Source organism: Rosa chinensis, chromosome 1 (genome assembly GCF_002994745.2).
Source record: "Rosa chinensis cultivar Old Blush chromosome 1, RchiOBHm-V2, whole genome shotgun sequence".
NCBI classification, from domain to species: domain Eukaryota; kingdom Viridiplantae; phylum Streptophyta; class Magnoliopsida; order Rosales; family Rosaceae; genus Rosa; species Rosa chinensis.
In genome coordinates this window covers 52,709,884-52,730,806 of record NC_037088.1, presented here as the reverse complement: position 1 = coordinate 52,730,806, position 20,923 = coordinate 52,709,884, and the positions used below count along the sequence as shown (strand labels likewise).

Genomic DNA, 20,923 nt, shown 5'->3' with positions numbered 1-20,923 from the left:
AATGTAGAGTGACCTAACAGAACCTGCCTTCAATCGAGGTCAAGAGAAGCCGACCACCCCACTCCAACAGGATGAAAAGCCCTTGGAAGCATAGCAGTGGTATGAGATCGGAAAGATTCAATTGTTGCCGAAGACATGGCCTGGAAAACCAGCAAAAAAAAAAAAAAAAAGAACAAAATGAGAAAACCAGCATCAGGACGAGGGTGGCCTAGCTTCGTACGAGAGCACCTTAATACTTCCTTGATCCAGAGAACTTCGAGCAAGAAGGCCTATAGAGCATGTATCTCACTATCTTGGCTATTAGTCATTACAGACTTTGTTAACTCTCAACCAACCAAATGATTCGATCCTACCTTTTTTTTTTTTGACAACGATTCGATCCTACCTTCATTAAATCATTTTGCAATCTACACTAGATAAACTTGGGGAATAATTCGCATTCTTCCCAAACTAGTTTTATATAGCAAGTTCATTTCTTATAACATATATAAATCATTATGACCAAAAAAAAAAAACATATATAAATCATATATATTTATAGCTTCTTCTAAATATGATAGTTAATTATCATATGAAAGAGTGAAGAATAGACCAACCCTAGTTATTGCCGATAGCGGGTGTCTTCCTTTTGGGTACGGTTGCAACCAAATTTCTTTTCCATTGGAGGTAAGAAGATCCTTATACCCAAGTTGAACTCTGCACAACTACATAGCTAGTGAAAGCTTGCACATTCTCAGATTCTCTACATATCACGTTGACCTTCTTAAAATTCCCATCATCTTCTTGTCAAGTATATTATTATTTTCTCTTCAACTACTAGGCTATTGTTTTTGTTTCGATGAGTAACTACTAGGGTATTCTTTACTATTAAACACTTATTTTTACCTATGAACACATTGTTTATACAATTCCTTAGGCTTATATATATTCTTATGTTTTGTACGTACTTGTCAATGATCTCTTTTTTTTTTTTTTTCTTTTTTTCTTAAAAGATAATCAAAGGGTTTCACTCCTACCGCCATGGTGACTTGAACCCATGACTTTGTACATATGTAGTGTGCGCTCTAACCACTGAGCTAACACCACTTCGTTGAAAAAGATTTTGATTTCAAGCCTCTCTTCTATAAATATGCAGAAAAATAGACAGAAACTGTAGGTTAGAACCCAATTAAAAAAAGAACATATGATTGTATTTCATATTAAAAAGATAAACTAAGCAAAAGCATTGGATGCCATATTAATCACAATATGATCCTACTTTTTCAGAAGAAAAAACAGAATTTTCTACGTCGTTCAAGTACCTAAAAAGGCTTGGGGTAGATCCTAGATTTTTGACTTTATATTAGAGGAATATCGCTTTCATTTTAACTTGAGGACTGCTTAGATATTGACTTATTGAACACTACTTAAAAACAACTTTTATAGACACTGAAACTAAACAAACCATTAATCCAACTCTTTTCTAATCAAATTCTCCAAAAAAAAAATCTGTGGACGAGGCCTCTAAGTTCAACCTCTAATGTTGCCAGCTACGCAAGGCACCTTAGGGCACGTTTGCTTGCAAAAAGGGGTTTTGCATAGTAGCGATTTCTTGTTCAAAACACAAAAAACTTGGTAACATTCCAATGGTTTACATGCAGAACGTGTACATATATACCCTTTGAATTCTGCAAAAGAGTTTTTTGTTGGTCGATGATGATCATTTGAAATAAGAGCTAGATATATACTAGCCTTCGTAAAAATCACTTGGTCTTGCATCTTGAAGAAGCAAGTGTCAAGCATTTCTATGACTTGATCTATTAACAAAAAAAAAAAGCAATAGGAAAGTGCTTTTGGATAGCGCTTTTGAAGGGTCTAAAAGCATTGCAAACATGCCCTTAGCACAAGAACAAATTAAAATTGAAAAATGAGGGTTTTACATGCTATGCAGAACCAGAATCCCCAACAGTTTATAGTCGAAACAAACAAGTCACTTGTCAAACGAACCAAAACTATATAATATACGAAAACACATCAAATCTACCCCAGATAGCTTCAAAAATGCTATGTGTAGTCCTGATACGTAATCAAATTTTCTCCTTCACATTTATTCGCATTAACAAATAACAACTTTGATAGAAAGGCACGTCTGATGTGTAGCTCAATCAGACTCTACTTGTAGCTATAACTGTATGATGCATCAAAATCCAAAGCCCCAATGTCATGGTTCTCTTGCTCTCTTAGCTCCCTAGCTAGCTACACCCTACATTCCCTCTTATTCTCAGGGTCTTTGTCCTTCCTCTCTATACTTTCACCCCCTAACTTACTTTCCACACCAGTTCCAGCTCTTCGTCTTCATCATCATCAGTAACACTAAGGTATGCTTCTCTATACATCTTTGTAAAATAGAACTAGCTAGCAGTTGCTTCCTTCTCTTTTTTCTTGTCATAACTGACTAGATTCCACAAACTCAGAATTGTTATTAGTTTTTGTTACATCGGAAGATCGAACTGTGATCAATGGGATCCTACAAAGAAGATGAAGACACGAGTTACTCGGATCTGGAGAGATCGGTGGTGAAGAGAAGAGCAGCTTGCTTTGGTTCGATTCTGGTGAGTGTTGCAGGAGGACTCTTATTAGGTTGGTGGGAGTATCAGTATCATCCTTCATATCGTCAACTGTGGATGGTGCCCTTTGGTCTTATTCTATTTGCTACACCAGTGATTGTTTGGTTCTCTTTGGTGGTCTCTCATATCTGTAATTCGAAAGATGGTGATAATGGCACAAGAGTGAGTCAACCCGTTTATCCACTGAGTAACTCGGTTTCTGCTAAGAAAGATGAGCAATGGAATAACCATATCGATCATGTATAATTTTCTTGTTTTTGCTCGAAGTAATGAAGTATATTCCCTATGATTGACAAGGAACACAGACTTTTTTAATTACAGGTGATATTAATCTTTTTGCTGTTTACTTATTATGAAATCTATCGAATATCAAATAGTTTAGGTAGGCTAATTGTTTGTAAATGCCTATCAGCCTATGACATATTTACTTACTTAGAATGAGGGAAATAAATGAACTATTTTAACTCATGAATTTATCTGAGTTAATCAAATATCAAACGGACTCAAAATGTAAGTGGGATCCACATTAAGAAAAAGATAAAGGAACATCTTACTTTCTTTTAAATTAGATTGTGCTGAAAGAACAGAGATACATTATTTTCATTTTCTTCGAGAATTTCTCTATAAACAATCGGAACTTTTCCACTCTAAGTTAGCAAACAAGTCATCAATCAGGATTTGTGAGATTGCAATCTTATAATGCCTACTACTTAGCCGTTTATGTATAGATAGATAATAGATCTATTTACTATGCGCATGTTTCCAAGATTTATAAAAGCACAAAGACGGAGACTCTTTATGGGGTATAGATTTGTATGGTGTTAATATTATTATTGTTAAAAGGATAGAGCTGTTCGAATCAAGTTCTTGATTTCATCGGGGGTAGGCTTATGAATATTGCCTTCCCCAGAAAGTGTAGTTCCACATAATGTTGCAGTCTCTTTACGTATATTAGAGTCAATATCCTCAGATAACTATTATCTATGCACCTCTGATTTAAGTATTATACCTAACATTTTAGCATTATTCTTTTCAAAAGATTACGTGGCTCTTCCATACAAGGGAAAGAAAGAGTGACGACGACACTAGGATCGTATCCAGGCAAAAGATACCTGCAGGTTACTCACAATATTAGATGACCTGTTTAATCAAATAAACCGCTTTTAAGATAAACTACAAATACATGCAATTACCCCACAAACATGTACTAGATAAACAAATGTCATAGGCAAGTAGGTTCAAACGTTTAACTTGGGATGTTCGAGTTTACAGCTTGCTTCGTTGCTCAAGCGTAAGTTCCATACATGCGAGTCTCACCTCTACAGAAATAGTACATGTACTCCAAACCGCAACACTTTTAGCCTAACAGTCTCCTTAAACTGGGATTGTGGTTCACGACAAGCAATAAACTCTTTCTTGGTGAATTTAGCATCCATACTATCAAACTTCGAAGAGCAAGTGTTGATTGATTATATAACAAATGAATTTGGCACCCAAACTATTACAATCCAAACAACGAAGAACAACCAGCGTAGATACACATCAAAATAGATCTCTAATATTTCATAAAGAAATAATAGATTGGATTATTACAAAGATAGCTTCTTTTGGACTTCTTATTTTCCAGATTCAATGAGAGAAACTAAACGGACTAGAAACGTAGGAATGACCATTCTAATCCATATACAAAACAAATAAAAGGAATTCCCTCATAGACACTCTTTTGTGTTTCTCTGGTAAGAAGAATGTGACATTCATTTAAAAACAAACCTTTATTTTTAACAGGAATCATTCTTTTCCTTCCATTCAATTTAAAGTTTTAAACATCCAAATAAAAGAAAGAAACAATGTTATCATTCTTCAGTATTTCATTCCCTGTCCACTACTGTCTTCCTTTTCATTTCCTTTTCTTCCAAACTCCCAAAAAGACCCAAATATAGATCCTAAAGTTGACTAAAGCAAACACTGTACACCACAAATTTTCAGACTCAATGTTACAAATATGCACGAATTGATTAAATATTTCAATGACTTGAAGGAGGCAAATATATGAGCTCACCAAGCATCAAGCCTCGCTATCTGATACTGTGGGAAATTCCAGGCCCCGAAGTGCAGGTATGTTGTCTAAATCCTCCTTTGACAACAATGGGAAGAACCACAGTGCTTTCTTTGTGCCAAAAACCTTTTGGAGGGGAAAAATAGCAAAAAGTGAGACTTCTCAAATGTCTGATGCAAGAAGGCTTGCAAAACTGTCATTTTATGTGAAGTTCAGGAGACAAATTCAGATAGAGATAGAGATAGAGATAGAGACAGTGAGAGTCCTATATATATAACCTGCTCAAAGTTTTTCTTCCTGCCTAAATCATACTTCCATCTGGTTGCTCTTCTCTTCTCATGAACCTGAAACATTGTTATCATATGGTCATGTACCAATAGAATAAACATTACAATAATCATTTGATGCCTCAGCACCAATGACATGGAGAGTAACCCAGAGTTTGTTTCTGCACTCTTTTTAGACTCAGGTTTATCGGACATTAGGGACAACTATAGCCAAATCATATTTTTCCTAATAACACTACATGTAAAAAAAAAAAAAATCATAAATTAGAATAAAAGCGAGAGAAGCAGGTAACAGCTCGTTAGGACAAACGATTGTATCAGGTAATTCAGGTCTCAAATGGTAAGTGCAAAATGAAAGCAATCATAAATTCTCAAACTTGATAAACAAAAGTAGCACTTGAGTTCACTACCTCTACTGAAGTGGTATTGCTTGACAAAAGGGATATGTGCATAACCACGAAACAGAGAAGACTCAATGAGAAGGCCAAATTAAGCACTGCAACATGGTATACAATCTGTAAGAATGAAGTAAACCAGGAATGCAAAACCAATATGTGGAGATCAATATTATCATCTATGTGGACTCCTACCAAAAGTCACAAAAACAACTGCTAGATTGCCAGGAGATGTGGAATGACTCTTGGCTTCAGAAAAAAAATTGATGAAATTCGGCAGCAAAACTAAGGTGTCCATTGTCGTCTCCAAAAATGTATAAAGCTGTCAAGCCAAAACATGAAAAATGTCAGGAAACCATAGACACAATAAAAATAGCCAATTAAGTCCACCCAGGACCCTAATGTAAAGTTCTTTGCACACCAGAAGGTATTCATTTCATAATCAATAGTTATTCTGACCATTCATAATGAAATAGTCATTACTTCAATCAGTGTCCTCACATAGTTATGCATTTCACAAACATATACAGGAGTGAAAATACAAAAAAGCAATGTCATTACCAAGAAAAGCAGAAAAGACTTGTAGTTGGTGGCACCAACGCAATTCACCACCCAAACACAATGGTGATCCATCTTAAGTACACATCTTTGACCTACAGAACATAGAAGAAAATGAGTTTACTTTTTTTGTTACTTGAACATTTATTTTATTACATGTCATTTAAGGCCAGCACCAATATCCCTAAGTTGTGGAGTCTGAAACCCATAACAATGATATTACTTCAGACAATACATAGAGTAACAAATATACAAAAAGATAAATGCAACACTGATTAAACAACCAGCTATGGATGTTTAAGGCATATGATTCAGGTCAACATCTGCCAGTTTAGACTTTAGAGTACAAGCACCCTCAATCTATATCTTCATCTATCAATGACACAAAGAAACATCCTATGCACAATAGCTTTATAAAAATTCTTTTAATCTAAAGTTTAGCACTAAGTGAAAATTATACAAAGAGCATATGTTACCACTTACCACCCTTAGGAAGAATTCTTTAGGGAGATGTCACACAACACAGATGGATAACATCTCCTTCCAAGACATATAAAAGGAGTATAAAAACATAGAACGGTCAATATGCATGAAATATAGTAACGCGTCTTTTGAGAAGAAAGTGGTAATCCATGACGAGATACACAACAGAATTTCTGAGCAACATTAGTAGGCAAGTTACTTACACACAGAGCAATGATGGCATCGTGGTGGCTTGGCATTTTGGCACCGACTACAATAGCCTACTTCTGGTCTTCTTTCTTGACCATCTGTAGACTGCGTGGAATTGAAAACCTCGGGTGCTGTGATTTCCGTCGAAGTTAGAGAACTACCAGCCTCCAAAATTTCCTCCTGTGTACGAGGTTTCCAATTTTCCGGAACAGAACCAGGGTCTCTAAAGACTACCATAAAGTAACACCACAACAACATTATAAGCTGCAAGTCAAACACAATTTGAAATCACTGGCAAGTCCAGATACAGTTTTCTTCCAAATAAATCTTATTATTCACGCTAATCGTAAGAATTCATAAAAGTAGTTTAATGAAAGCATTATCCATACCTAATAGCTTAAGTTTTCAAGAGAAGTGCTAAACCATCTTACAAAACTTATATCTGTATCGAATCCCTCACATCTCTCTCAAGTCTCATCTCAAATCTTCAACTCGTGTAAGCTTCTCAAGCATTTGAGACCCCTTTTCGACCTAAATATTTCAAAGTCTTTGACTTCACCAGCTAAACTAGTGCACGATGCATTGACTTCAATCTGGCTTTACACTAGATAGTTTTAAAGTACAAAACTTTGTTCCACTTTCATTCCTCTTCTGAACTGTGCTCACTCAATTGAACTAAATGCAATCTAATCACTTCAATTCTTCAATACCCAGACACCCAAAAAGAAAAGGCAGTAACCTTTGAGAGCATCCATGGCTGAAACAGTAGAGAATTACCAGAAAATGGAAGACAACGATAATGGAGATGGCCAAGAAAGAGTGGAGGCCACCGGTTCGCAGCTCGGGTCCCCACGTCAGCACGACGACGGCGTAGTAGGAAACAGCAACGATGGCAGCGACCAATAAGATCATGAAGTAGCCGATGACTTTGAGGCCGGAACACAGCCGGAAAAGATTAATCTCCATTCCGGGATTGGGGCACCGGCGAGTGACAATCCCGGCAGGGACTTGAAGAATGGATCTTCGGGTTCGCGGTGGGAATAGGCGTTTCCAGATATCGGGAGCCAGGTTTGAGGTTGTGGTGGAAGAGTAGGAAACAAGTATTCTTGGTTTGTTAAGGTTGGACTGTTTTACTAGAGTTTTGCTACTTTGGGCGCGTCGGAGAGATATTATATAAATTTACCTCGTAAAAGTTTGGACTGGTTTTCTCTTGGGTTGTAATGGGAAAGCTTAGTGCAAGAAACGGGTTTGGTTGTTGAGATCTGTTTGTGTGTTTTGCAATGAGGTCAGGGTAATAAGACATCATAACATGAGGCGTAATAACTGATACATGAGTTCATGAGTCGAACTCGTTGAGTTTCTTTCACTTACAAATATGAGACAACCAATGGTAACAGGCTAAATAGTATTTTATCATATTTGATAAGATATGATTATTATTTGATAAGACAAAATAACATGAACTTGAGTCGAACTTATTAGGTTTCTTTCACTTATAAATGTGAGACGACCAATGTCAATAGACTAAATGGTATCGAGCATAATTTGTGATTACATTGCAATAAAATGCTTCTTTGCTCATGTTCATTGGAACTATACCGCATATTTTGGCTTCTCAAGTTTTTGTATTAGTGTCTAGTTTTTGTAAAGTGTATTTGAACTGTTGAAAAATGTGGAATTCTAATTGCAATGTTCAACGAGACCCCCTCGTTCATCAAGAATTCTTTGTATGAGTGCTCATATAGGTGTTGAGTTTTGGTACTATATTAGTGTTCATCAAGAAAAATGACGTCAGAATTCTTTTGATTAGCAGTGCAAAGTAAATCGGTAATGCAAGTATTATTATTTTTAATGGAGGGATCATTCTTCATTTAGCGAAACTTATCTTCTAGCATACCTTTCGATAATACCAAATTCTACAACATTATTTCATGAAACAAAATCTCATTGATTAGCTAAATTGGAACATTAGCCAAACAAGAAATCATACAGACATATACATGAACTTGAAGAAATCAAGTGCAAGAAACAAATAACATTTTCTTTGCAAAAATTAGGCCTGGGATTGGTTTGGCTCGGCTCAGGAACATGCCTATACTGATACCGATACCGAGTTTATAGTCGGCTCGGTTCGATTCGGTACACCGGAATCTCATATGCAATATCGATTAGGACAAAATCCGATCGGTTTGGTACCAATCGACCTGAACTGCTTTGAACAGAAAAATTTCCAGAAACTTGAAAAAATGCAGCATTGTAAATTTGCAAACCTTTCTAATTAGTTCTCCAATGAACTTCATGCACATTTATGTCCAAAATGCAAATCAAAGCAGAACTTGGAACTACAAAAGTACAAATAACTAAAATAACTAAATAAGTGGTTAACAAATCTAAAGTGCATAACTGCAAATAGCCAAATAGTTCCCAGTTCCCACTGTTCTAAGCCTATCAGCTTAATATTACATGGAAATGTTCACAAACCAGTGAAACCACAGTAGAAAACTAGCAATTGAAATAAGTTCATGACAATATGAAACAATCAAGTTGAAAAATGAAAACTGAAAGAGTCCATCCTTGCGGCATAAACCAGAAAGTCAGAAACTGATCACATCAAGGCAATAAGCATCAACTGTTTTCTGAATCATCAGACACCATTTCATCCTTGGAGTCATCTTCACTGAGTTGAACAACTTCATCATTAGTTCCAATACCATTCTTTCCCTCAACTTTTAGAGGAGGACAAGAGGTTGAAGAGGCTGAGGTTACATGATCTACATACCAAATTACAAAACACAAGAAACTGTAATCAGAATGTAAAAAATAAATGCAGAAGCTAAAATGTAAAAAGAGAAAACTGAAAAATAAAAAAACAAACACAAAATGTTAAAAATCTGCACCTTTCTCACACTTTTCATAGAACTCGTAATCTTTGATGCATGGTTCATCTTCTATGCAGCTAATATCATTCCCCCTTAACCAACTTTGTGGACAAATCAATGCTTTGACAGATTTAGGAGTCAGTGAACTCCTAAAGTTGTCGATTACTCTCCCTCAGCTGCTAAAAGCAGACTCCGATGCAACTGTCGAAACTTGAACAGCCAACACAAGTATAGTCTCATAGAGGACCCTTAGGACAATATATACACTTAGCCCTCCTAAATTCTTCTACAATATCTTCTTGACCCTTTACTTTAGTGACTTTTACATCTTTATATTCCTTAAAGTGCTCCCACACCCAACTACGTTTTCTATCAGCTCGAGGATTGTTAACCTTGTCAGATAAGGAAGATGGAGCTCCTGCTTGAGTGACATCTTCTTTAGCTCTGTCAGGGACTGAGGGAGAGGTACCAGTTGAAGAAACAACTAGACTAGAATCTGCTTCTTTCTGTCCTTGAGCTCTCTTCTTACTGCTTTTAAACTGAAACAAGTAAATTACACAACAGTCAAATTACTCGATTACATATAAACATGCAAAATGAAAAATGCAGCTTATGAAGTTATGAACACGAAAATGAAAAATGCAATGTAGTATGAACATTTATACATAGTATTAACAAATCTATTAATACCAGTGAAAAAAAAATCTATTAATACCAGTTGAAGAAACAACTAGACTAGAATCAACATATCCACAAATCAGAAGCCTCCAGCCTAAATCACTTCAAATTTAAAACTCACTATGATCCCACAAGTCCACAACCACACTACCCACTGCTCCAGCCTAAAATTTCACTACTGAAACCTCACAGATCCAACCACTAATCAACCCCAAATTCAATCATGCTGCTACAAAGTACAAAGCATGAACGAAAACATAAAAATCTGAGAAAGTGAGAGACTTACCCTCAGTTTTCCCATCGATTCAGAGTGGGAGGCTTGAAGAATCGAGTTGAGTCAAATCGAGGCTCTTAAGTCTTAACTTCTTCACTCTTGAACTCTGATTTGGTCTCTGTGAGAAGACTGAGAGGAGTGACCGAGTGGGAGACTTCGATTCTTCGATGGAGGGGAGAGACGAGTGAGAGACTTCGATTCTTCAATGGATGGCAGAGAGGAGTGAGAGCCTTCAGTTCCAATCCGCCTGTCTAGGCCTTCGAATCTTCGATGGAGGGCAGAGAGCCAGAGAGGAATTTAGGGTTTGTGTCTTTGTGAGTTGAGAAATGAGAACTGTAGAAGGGGAAAATACGAAATGAATTGGAATTTGGGAGTATTAGGGCTGAGTTGCTGATCACATACGACAAGTCGTGAAAATATTAGAAAATCGGGTCGGGTCAGACAATACGGTATCTATTTGAACCATACCGATGCCGACCCGTTTACTTACTATTCGGTACGGTACGGTTTGGGATTATGTGGAACAGGAATTGCAAACCGACCCGATTGGTATCGGCTCGGATCGGACGGTTTCGGTCTCGGTATGTCAATTTGGAGTTCCCAGGCCTAGCAAAAATTGATGTGCTTTATCTCTTTGTCTGAAAAAGCAATTTGTGTGTTTTTTTTTTTATGTCTTAGAAAAAACTCAAAAAGTAATGAGTTAGAAAATAAGTAACATTTTGCTTTTAAAAAAAAATAAAAATTATGTATGTATTTTGTTTTTAAATTATCTATAGTATATTAATATACCGATACATCAAGTAGACTACGTTCAACTGTGTTGAATCTAGTCTATTGGATGTATCGGTACATTAATGTAGTGAAGTATTTTCCTTTTGTTTGTTTTATAGGTGTCTTTTGTCTTTAAAACCCCAGCAACCTCGTCTTTCCTCAAAATCTGCTTTCAAAAATCTGTGTTCCCACTTCCCACACACACTTCGGACTTGAGCAATCACCACCGACTTGTAAAAGGTACACCACCGCCTTGTCCTTCTCTGTCTCCCCAACCTCATTAAATCTGTCCTCTTCCTTTATACTTTGCGCTTCTAATTGATTTTGGTATATCTTCTTCTTCTTCTGTGTTTTTCAATTTGGGGCTGAATTATTAGGGTTAGGGTTTCTGCACCAAAAACAAAGATAAGGCCAAAAGATGCAGCAGCAGCAGCAGCCACAGCAAATGATGACCGGGATGCCTTCATTTCCACCCACTAACATCACCACCGAGCAAATTCAGAAGGTGCGCCCTTTTCTCTCTGTCTCTCTCTGTATTTATCTTATGGCTGGCTGTGATGGATTTTATGGTTATTTGGAGCATTTAGTGGTTTCTAGGAACTAATTACGCTTCTGGGTTTGTTGGGTTTTTTTTGTTTGTTGAGTTTTTAGCTTTTGTTTTAGGAAATAGAACAACTTTGTAAGAAAATAATAAAGGAAGAGTTGATTATTTGATTTTAGTTTGCAAAGTTTTCTTCTTCTTATAGAAAAGAGAACCCTTTAGCAGCTGAAAATATTAAGGTGAAGAGAGGAAGAAATCCGAAGTTCTTTAGTGGTCTGATGATGTGTTATTTATTGGATTCGAAAAGATTATGATTTTGACTTGGAGATCAGGATGTATCAATTGAGATCAGTCAGAGAACCATGGAATTAATCTGTGTGGGTGGCACACAATTTAATTTGAGCTCTTCTCTGAACAGGGGATGTAAACTATATTTCTAATAATGCAATATATTCTTAGTGGTTTTCTATATAACAATTGGGAGACACGTGACCATGACCGTGCAGCATGGGAGTGGTGATTATGAAGAAGGTGCTCGAAGGAGTAATACAGTGTGTTTTGTCCGTTAGGTAGTTGATTCAAAACACTAGTGATGTTTCTCTTTTCTGGAATTTTTTTTCTTCTGGTTTGCACTGAGAACCTTCTGAAATGCGTGCAAAACTTCACTGGTGGCTCTTGAGATCCATCAAGTTTCTGTCTCTTCTTTGCATATGCTCTAAACATAGGTATTGAATATTGCATATATATATATATATATATATATATATATATATATTTCTCTGGTCTAGTGTATAGCTTGTAGAACCTAACAAGTTAACATGATACTATAGAGCAGGAGAGACATCTAGTTTTCATGTATCAAAAGTTTGGTCCTATCATTATACAGGATATATAGTTGGCTTTAAGATCTTTTTCCAAGTTATCCTTCCCCTCATGGCGTGTTAAGTTTATAGTGTGACCATAGTTGTATATTTGCTGGTTTGGCGATGTGTATGTTTGCACATGTGTGATTTTTAAAAGTCTTACCCGGGCAGCTATCTTGTTGTCAACAGCATTCATAAGATTATATGAACTTAAGTCAAAGTATTATATATTATAGAACTCAGTATTTTGCGCCGTTCAGCGTGTTATTTATCCAGTTTCCAAAAGTAAAATGATATCATTTCAAATATGATGTACAGCTTGAATAAATTCTAGCTGGACCAATATTATAAGTCCTACCCGAGGTATAAACAATCAATAGCTATGGTGAATTTTTGTGAAAGTTCCACTATTTTGAAACTTCTGGAATGGTGTCTGTTTTCTTGAAAGTGGGTTGTCGGTGTCTGTTTTCTTGAAAGTGGGTTGTCAATGGTATAGGAAAAATAATTTCTTGACAATTTTGCATGGTAAATCATGTAGGATACTTCATCCATCCCAAATTAAGTAAAGGAAAAATGGCCAAAAAGTAACTGATATGGATAACCTTAGTATAGATCCCTATCTCAACCCGAGATTCCTTTGAATGCTTGAAAACCTCTCCTAGAGTTTTGGAAGGTTAAGTTTTTCTTTGTGAACCTCAAATGGATTGAGGATACAGTAGCTGATAATTACCCACATAAACTTGCGGTTTAGTATCTTGTATTGTTGTGATATTTAAGTGTATTGGGTTTACAATGATACAAGAATAGTCTTGTGGCCTAGCATCTTATATTGTTCTGATATTTTAGTTTCTGTGGCGATTCCAGCTTTTTCTCAAAGTTGATGTATTTGTCCTTGCATCTATGGTTTTATTTTCTTTATTTTTGTTTTCCATCGAATTTGTGATAACTTTAGCTTGGTTACTGGTGGATGCTTCCATAACTTGGAATAAGAATTTCTGTGGCTCAGTTAATCTGTTGGTGATATTATAGTCAAGAATACTGTTGGAACTCATGAAATGTCAAATGTGGAAATTATGTCATCCAGTGTGATTGCCTTTCTTTAATTCATGTTGCAGTGCCTTGATGAGAACAAAAAGTTGATTCTAGCAATATTGGACAATCAAAACCTTGGAAAACTTGCTGAGTGTGCCCAGTAAGCTCTCTCTCTCTCATATGATTTAAGTGACACTGGATTGTTATTGTTGGTTGTTTGGGACCATGGGACTTCTGGGTGTCATTGCATGTTAGGTCTCTCTCTCTCTCTCTCTCTCTCTCTCTCTCTCTCTCTCTCTCTCTCTCTCTCTCTCTCTCTCGTCTTATATGATTTAAGTGACACTGGATTGTTATTGTTGGTTGTTGGGGACCATGGGACTGCAAGGTGTCCATGCATGTTAGGTGGTAGCATCTCTCAGTGGATACAGTGCTATGAGTTTATGTCCACTAAATATCCTTGTTTTATATAGAATTATTAATATGGTAGTCTTCATATTTTGACTTTTTTGTTACTGGTTGGCACAATGACTTAATACTTTACCTATTCTGATGATTCAGGTACCAAACTCAGCTTCAAAAGAATCTTATGTATTTAGCAGCAATTGCTGATGCTCAACCACAACCACAAGCACCAACAATGCCAGCCCAGGTGGGTAATCAGAAGAGTGCCTCAATCGTTTTCTATCTCATCATTTCTGTACGTTTTTGTCATCTATGTTTCAATACCTGCAGCAGATGGCCCCGCATCCTGCGATGCAACAAGCGGGATATTACATGCAGCATCCTCAGGCTGCAGCGGCAATGGCTCAGCAACAGGGTCTTTTCCCTCAAAAGATGCAAATGCAGTTCAATAGCCCACATCAAATGCACGAATCACACCAGCAGTTACACCAACATGCCATGCAAGGCCAGATGGGAATGAGACCTGGAGGGGCCAATGGCATGCCTTCAATGCATCATACTGAGAGCACCCATGGAGGAAGCAAGCAAGACAACTCAGAGGCTGGGACAGGTGGCGATGGCCAGGGGAGCTCGGCTGGTGGGCACGGCAATGGTGACGGAGAAGATAAGTGATGTGGCCTTAAGGATGATTCCGCATGGATACATGTGCCTGTTGATATTAGGTGTTTTCTTTCCTAAAGTAGCTGCTGACATGCTCAGTGATCTTTGATAGATTTGAGCAAAGAAGCACAAGTTCTCTGGTCTTTTAGTCTTTTAAACACCTTAGGTAGGTGAGTTGTGTTGTAAGTTGTTCTGAATGCAATGGATCCTGGAATCAGATGAAACAAGCAGTGACAGACAACAGATTAGTCCCAAGAGTGTTAGAGGTGGGAAGCATGCGGTGTTCTGTACTTCATGTCTGTCAATTTGTGGCTTACAATATGGCAATAAGCATGCAGCATGCTCCATGGATTCTGATCCTGCTACAAGTTTTGCTGGTAGTTTGTTATGTTTTTGGTTTTGGTTTGTATGCGTATGAGCTTTCAACTCTTCTTAGTAAATGACTGGAGGCCAAAATGATCAATCAGTTCTTTTTATCAGCCTTTTGTCACTGTTTCCTCTATACCTTGTGCGTATGTGTTTTTTGTATTTGGTTTTGACAGTTCTGCTGGGGAGAAGGAACAATTGCTTCGCGTACCATCAAAGTTTGTTTTCTGTGTATGAACTGATCTAATTAGGTAATGAACAGAGGACAACAAATATATCGATGGGAGAGAAAATCGTGAGTTATAATGACCAAGGTTTTAAATATCGGTATTTTCATATCTATCGGTACTTTGAAAAAGGGAGATATCGGATGTATCGGGGATACAGTGTACGAAAATATCGTTTTTGAAAAAAGTCAATTTATTAGAAATTTAGAACTACATATAAATACATATGAATGTAAACTTCATCTACATCCAAAAAGAGACTCTAGGCGGTTGAAAAGCCGCTCGTTGGTCTACAAAAATGCAATAATCAGACCAAGACATATGACCCATATAGTGCGAATTGTAGTGATGAACATGACAGTTATAGATCTCTTTAGAGCTGCCGACTGTTTCCCCTATAAGGGGATAATAAGGATGAACCCAACTAGATGACTGATCATATACTTCTCCATATTGATTATATCCATAAGCATCATAACCAAATTGATTGTTGCCTTCATGAGATTCATTTGAGATCCCACTGCGCTCTGTGCCTAAACTGATAGAGTCAAAACTTAAGGCAATTGAAGAAACATCAGATGGGGTACTTTGATCATCAGTTGCACCTCTAGTCCTCCTCCCATATCGGGTCTTCTCTTGAGCACCATGACCAGCTGTTCTCACTCTGTGGTCTTCATCTTGGGTGGCATGATCAAAATTACCTTCACAGAATATGGAATCCTTCATCCACAGAAGATTGTCCATATTCATATCTTTCACCTCCACCACCTGTTCCGCTTTCACCCTCTCCATCATCATCAGAACTATCTGGAGTTGCTGTACCACCCCACGCATCATCACTATCTAAATTATCTTCTGGGTTTTTAACAACTTCAGATAAGACTCTCTCTACGTTGATTCCAGCATTAGTTGCAGTTTCTACAACTTGTGGAAGAGGTCTTCCAGCTTCATCATCGAGGTGTGCAGGCATAATTCAATCATGAAGTGGATCAATGCCATTATCAAGCGGCTCGCTTGCAACATGAAGTAGATCTATATTGTTGTTTTCATTGACCACATTATTCTTTGCCTGTTTATCTCGCAGCCGCAGCTTCATGTTGTAGTAGCAGTATACAAGCTTTTCCAACTTCTGATATGCCAAACGGTTCCTTTGCTTGGTATGAATAATAGCAAATGTACTCCAATTTCTCTCACACGCAGAAGAAGAAGCCGTTTGTGCCAAAATACGCATTGCAATTTTCTGCATGTTTGGTGCAGAATACCCAAATTGTGTCCACCAATCAGCTATAAAGCTACTACAATGAGTTACTACTATAATAGATCAACATTTTCTATTAAAGAAATTATATGTGTGTGTATGTGTGTGTTTTAATGTATACATATACGGATATACCACAAACCTGTATTTTTGGTTTCTCTTGTTTTTCTTGCTATGGTTGACCCAAATGATTCCTTTGCATCTCTAAAGCATACAATCTGCATTAACCATTTGAAAAGAGAAGAAAAGGGAAGAAAAGGTGGGGAGGGCCGGAGGGGACGACATAAAAGAGGAGAAAATGGGAGAAAAATAGAGAATTGTCGGTTGCAGTTTGTTATATACTTATATATATTATATATGTTTGATTTTTTTTAGAAGAACTATAACGTAGTCTATATATATAATCATTATTTTTTTTTTTTATAACGTAGAGAATTACTGAGTTTTTTTTATTTTTTTTACCTCAAATTATACAGATATTTCTTCACTTTATCGGGATATATCACAAATATCTAATATATCGGGGATATTTGACGATGTAGGAGAAATTTCGCAGAAACGGTGACAGATAAGATATTTACCCCCATAAATATATCGGTCCGTCGAAAAAAGGAGATATCGGGGGATATATCGGATATATCGCAGAGATTTTGAACCTTGATAATGACTACAGAATTTTAACGGAGAAGAGATCGAGGAAACACGAGGAGACGGACAACAATCAGTACTGAATGACTTGGCCTTCTTTTACAGCAAAGGTCAGAAAACGATTAGAAAAGCAGTTGGAAAAGCCCTCTGCAGCTGAAAACTAATGTCATTACTCAGACGACATGGCCAGCTAAAATGCAAAAGAAAAAGTATTTAGTTATGGTAGTATGTGGTAACGTCCAAGTACTCAAAGAAATAGTAGGGTTCCAGATAGACTAGCTAACCAGAAGTAAGTTCACTTGTAGCTATTACTCTAATCATTTGTGCTCATACAATAAGGTTTCGTTTGGTTCGCGGAAAGTAAGTATCAGGAAAGGAAAGTTGTTCCTTTCCTGCATTTGGAATGCAAAAGGAAAGGAAAGTATTTCTTGAAGCAAAGGAAAATAGGGGGAAAGTGATTCCTTCCATACTCTAAAGGAATCACTTTCTTCCCTTTTTTTCCTTGCATTTATTACTCACAACATATTATTTTATTGCATTAATTACAAAATTTTTAACAACTTTCCGAATAACTTTTTTAAGTTGCCAAACATCGGAATGGAAAGTTCTTCAGAAATTTCATTTTCCTTCTCATGGGAAAGACATAATAATTACTTGGGTAAAAATCACAAATAGTACATAAACTATACCTCAATTTTATCGATGATACCTGAACTTCAATTTTGATCACAACTAGTACCCGAACTTTTCGATATCATTTTAAATGGTACCTAGAGCCACCTTAGGTCACTATTCCGACTAAAAAGGGCATGTGAGGCGATCATAATGATGATATTTGGTGATTTCAAGGGTTGCGATCATAGCAATGATCTTTTTGATAATAGGCTTTCCTTGAACTTTTAGTTTTATTTTTTAAAATTTTTTTTGGATTTGGCTTTTTTGGCCGAAATAGTGACCGAAAGTGGCTCTAGGTACCATTTAAAATGAAATCAAAAAGTTCGGGTACTAGTTGTGATCAAAAATGAAGTTCAGGTACCATCGATAAAATAGAGGATAAGTTCAGATACCATTTGTGATAATAACCCTAATTACTTTCATTTCCGCAAACCAAACGACACCTAAGTACTTCTTGAGATTGTGGAAATAGATAGGGTTGTATGAGAGCTGGTGTTGGAAGATTTTTATTATTTGTAAAAGCGTGTCAAATTCATTCCAATTACCTAGGAGGTTAAATGAGTAACAATTTACTAAAAGGCCTCGACAATAGTGTCTGTAATTAGACCAATTAATAGATACTCTTTGCTAAGGACCATTAGTACATACTTACGTGATTAAACCAATTAATTGATACTCTTTTCTCAGGATATACATACTTAATTTGTAAGTGAAATGTCCTGAATTCGACTCACGGTTTAGTTGTTTGGAGCCTTTTCAAGGCTCCGATTTAAGCTATTTTTCCTAGCTCATACACCAAGCCTCCATTTTTGTCAACCATATTAATCCAAGCTTTTCCTAATCAACACGTCAACAACTGTCTCTCTCTGTTGGTAGATATCTATACATAAATACATTAACTGATGAAGGCCAAGTCCTTAATTAGCGTACGTTTTTCAGTACTTTTCAGTACCCCATCCATTACTAATCACGCAAGAGCGACTTCTTCTTCCTCTTAACTCCTCTCCCTAACTCCTTAACCTTCACCAAACCAAAGGTTATTAGTTGCCTGTTGCCCTACAGATCCAAGCTATCTGAAGCCACCATGAAAGAAGACCAGAAGAAACACACAGCTTTACTGAAACTAGCAAAACCCTTGGTCTTTGTCATCCTCCTCCTCTTCACCTACACCTTAGGCTACCTCTCTTCTCCTCTAACCCCCTCCCCGACGTCACCCTCACCACCCTCTTCTTCAGCCCAATCGCTTCTTCAACTGGCCAACCTCCCCACCCAACTCGACCACTTCCGAGTCACAACTCACTGCGCCGACCCGGTCCCTTCCCAACTCGTCCGCCAAACCATTCTCGACCAAGCCTTCAACTCCACCTCGCCTTTCACCAACTTCCCTCCTCCCCACGTCAAAAGCCTCCTACGTACCAATCGTGCCAAGGGATTGGGCCCAAACGGCGCCGTTTTCGAGCACCTAATCGAAATGGTCAAGCCCCGGACCATCATCGAAGTGGGCACGTTTCTTGGAGCATCCGCTATCCACATGGTCGACTTGACCCGCAAGCTCGGGCTCCAAACCCAAATCCTATGTGTGGATGACTTTCGGGGATGGCCCGGGTTTAGAGAACGGTTCAAGGACTTAAAGATGCTAAACGGCGACGTTTTTTGATGTACCAATTCATGCAAAATATCGTATCCGCCAACGCGACGGAGTCGGTTTTACCCGTACCGTTTTCAACTGGGTCGGTACTTGATAAGCTTTGTGAGTGGGGTATTTTTGGTGATTTGATAGAAGTGGATGCGGGTTATGATTTTAATTCGGCTTGGTCGGATATCAACCGGGCTTATCGGATCCTAAAACCCGGTGGGGTGCTTTTCGGGCACAATTATTTCACCGCGGCTGATGATAGAGGGGTAAGAAGGGCGGTAACTTTATTTGCTAGGGTTTATGGGCTCAAAATTAAACTGGAAAGGCAGCATTGGGTCATTCACTCGGGTTATTAGTTGTAATATAGAAATATGATCACTATCATGCATTGAATGCGCCTCACTATTTGGATTCAATAGGTTTTTTGAGGGAAAGCTTTACCATGTTGGGTACATTTTTCTTATAGGGTATGTATATTGTTTTCTACCGGTAGATGTGAAAGTACATGTCAATGTTGTAACTTGGAGACGACCTTTTTTTGTAAATTACCAATGAATTGTTGAACAAAGATACATTTAATGAAAAACAATACTTGTACCGTTTCTTTTTTCAGGAAGGTGGGTGTTAATCCAATAAACAATAGAAATAGATACATGACTCACCCAAAAATTGAGTTACGACAACATTGAGCCATGCCTAGAAAAGTTTAAGGTAATCTAATGTAACATCACCATGAGAATAAGCTCAAGGTATGTAACTTGTAACCTGACACTACTAGGGAGAACTCTTAAACAACTTGAGAACTAACCATAATTTATTCATGTTTCCAAATTACCACTCTACGCAGAGGGGTTGTTCCTTGAGAATGCATACAAACTGGGTGACCTGCATAGTATCACCATAAGGCTTAGGAAGCCAACAAAATGAGGTCCAACCCAACCCAATAGCAAACCCTAGCAAACCAAGAACCACCACATACTTGCTAACCCACTTGCTGCCACCGCCGACGATTAGAAAAAGCCTGCCGTTACCACCACTGTGGGAAATTCAACAACAAATCCACACAGAGTATCGTACATTATTTGATGCGGACTAATACATTGTGGTTTGAATAGGATTGATGTTTGGAAAAAAAAAAAATGTTTCTATTCATACTCCTAAATTGGTAAGTTGACCACCTATTTTTTATAACATTTTAAATATAATTTTGCCCTTTGAAAAAACAAAGGGAGTTTCTCTTTTTTCTTGATCAGGAGTGAGGTAGCAAGCCACGTTAGAGAGTTAATAACACACCCACCTAGTCAATATTCGAACTAAGGTCAACGAGAGTATTCCAGCAAAGCCAAACTAATCTCTAGTCGCAGGTGCACGAACCCGAAGGCCCCTCAAACCTGCTGGCCGCAAACTGGTGGGAGTTGGGACTCGAACTCTAGACATGG

The 20,923-nt window shown here is 37.5% G+C and overlaps 3 protein-coding genes and 1 long non-coding RNA gene across 7 annotated transcripts; 3 read left to right on the top strand and 1 right to left on the bottom strand.

Moving 5' to 3' along the window:
* Nucleotides 1-2,076: 2,076 nt before the first annotated feature.
* LOC112180198 lies at nt 2,077-2,952 on the top strand. The gene is made up of 2 exons (XR_002928142.2): nt 2,077-2,357; nt 2,454-2,952. It is a non-coding gene; the product is annotated as an uncharacterized LOC112180198 (long non-coding RNA).
* A 595-nt stretch (nt 2,953-3,547) lies between these two features.
* On the bottom strand, nt 3,548-7,757 carry LOC112182117 (probable protein S-acyltransferase 12). Of its 3 annotated transcripts, none has more exons than XM_040517640.1 (8): nt 7,352-7,757; nt 6,589-6,838; nt 5,906-5,997; nt 5,540-5,666; nt 5,360-5,445; nt 4,941-5,006; nt 4,666-4,788; nt 3,548-3,718 (listed from the first exon to the last, which is right to left on the bottom strand). In XM_040517640.1, exons 1-7 carry the CDS (start codon nt 7,538-7,540, stop codon nt 4,672-4,674), a joined length of 927 nt encoding a protein of 308 aa, XP_040373574.1. In that variant the 5' UTR covers nt 7,541-7,757; the 3' UTR covers nt 3,548-3,718; nt 4,666-4,671. The 3 variants fall into 3 exon arrangements, with proteins under 3 accessions (XP_040373574.1, XP_024176326.1, XP_024176324.1); XM_024320558.2 differs by lacking the exon at nt 3,548-3,718 and adding an exon at nt 4,291-4,571; XM_024320556.2 differs by lacking the exon at nt 3,548-3,718 and having other exon boundaries at nt 4,291-4,788.
* A 3,526-nt stretch (nt 7,758-11,283) lies between these two features.
* On the top strand, nt 11,284-15,164 carry LOC112182118 (GRF1-interacting factor 3). 2 transcript variants are annotated; one of them, XM_024320560.2, is made up of 5 exons: nt 11,284-11,416; nt 11,554-11,681; nt 13,696-13,772; nt 14,171-14,261; nt 14,348-15,164. In XM_024320560.2, exons 2-5 carry the CDS (start codon nt 11,595-11,597, stop codon nt 14,684-14,686), a joined length of 594 nt encoding a protein of 197 aa, XP_024176328.1. In that variant the 5' UTR covers nt 11,284-11,416; nt 11,554-11,594; the 3' UTR covers nt 14,687-15,164. The 2 variants fall into 2 exon arrangements, with proteins under 2 accessions (XP_024176328.1, XP_024176327.1); XM_024320559.2 differs by having other exon boundaries at nt 14,345-15,164.
* Nucleotides 15,165-18,868: 3,704 nt separating this feature from the next.
* LOC112182426 lies at nt 18,869-20,088 on the top strand. The gene is given in 2 exon segments (XM_024320923.2): nt 18,869-19,497; nt 19,500-20,088. Coding segments are annotated over 2 exon segments (906 nt in total). The 5' UTR covers nt 18,869-18,932; the 3' UTR covers nt 19,841-20,088.
* The last annotated feature ends 835 nt before the right edge of the window (nt 20,089-20,923 follow it).

What these genes read in the sequence shown, in the direction of transcription:
- LOC112182117 (XM_040517640.1), bottom strand. Translation starts at nt 7,540, where the DNA reads ATGGAGATTAATCTTTTCCGGCTGTGTTCCGGCCTCAAAGTCATCGGC. An exon ending in ATGCCATCATTGCTCTGTGT is followed by an intron (nt 5,998 to 6,588) that starts GTAAGTAACTTG and finishes TATGTTCTGTAG; the next exon opens with GTCAAAGATGTGTACTTAAG. An exon ending in GCAATACCACTTCAGTAGAG is followed by an intron (nt 5,007 to 5,359) that starts GTAGTGAACTCA and finishes ACAATGTTTCAG; the next exon opens with GTTCATGAGAAGAGAAGAGC.
- LOC112182118 (XM_024320559.2), top strand. Translation starts at nt 11,595, where the DNA reads ATGCAGCAGCAGCAGCAGCCACAGCAAATGATGACCGGGATGCCTTCA. An exon ending in CCACCGAGCAAATTCAGAAG is followed by an intron (nt 11,682 to 13,695) that starts GTGCGCCCTTTT and finishes TTCATGTTGCAG; the next exon opens with TGCCTTGATGAGAACAAAAA. An exon ending in CACCAACAATGCCAGCCCAG is followed by an intron (nt 14,262 to 14,344) that starts GTGGGTAATCAG and finishes CAATACCTGCAG; the next exon opens with CAGATGGCCCCGCATCCTGC.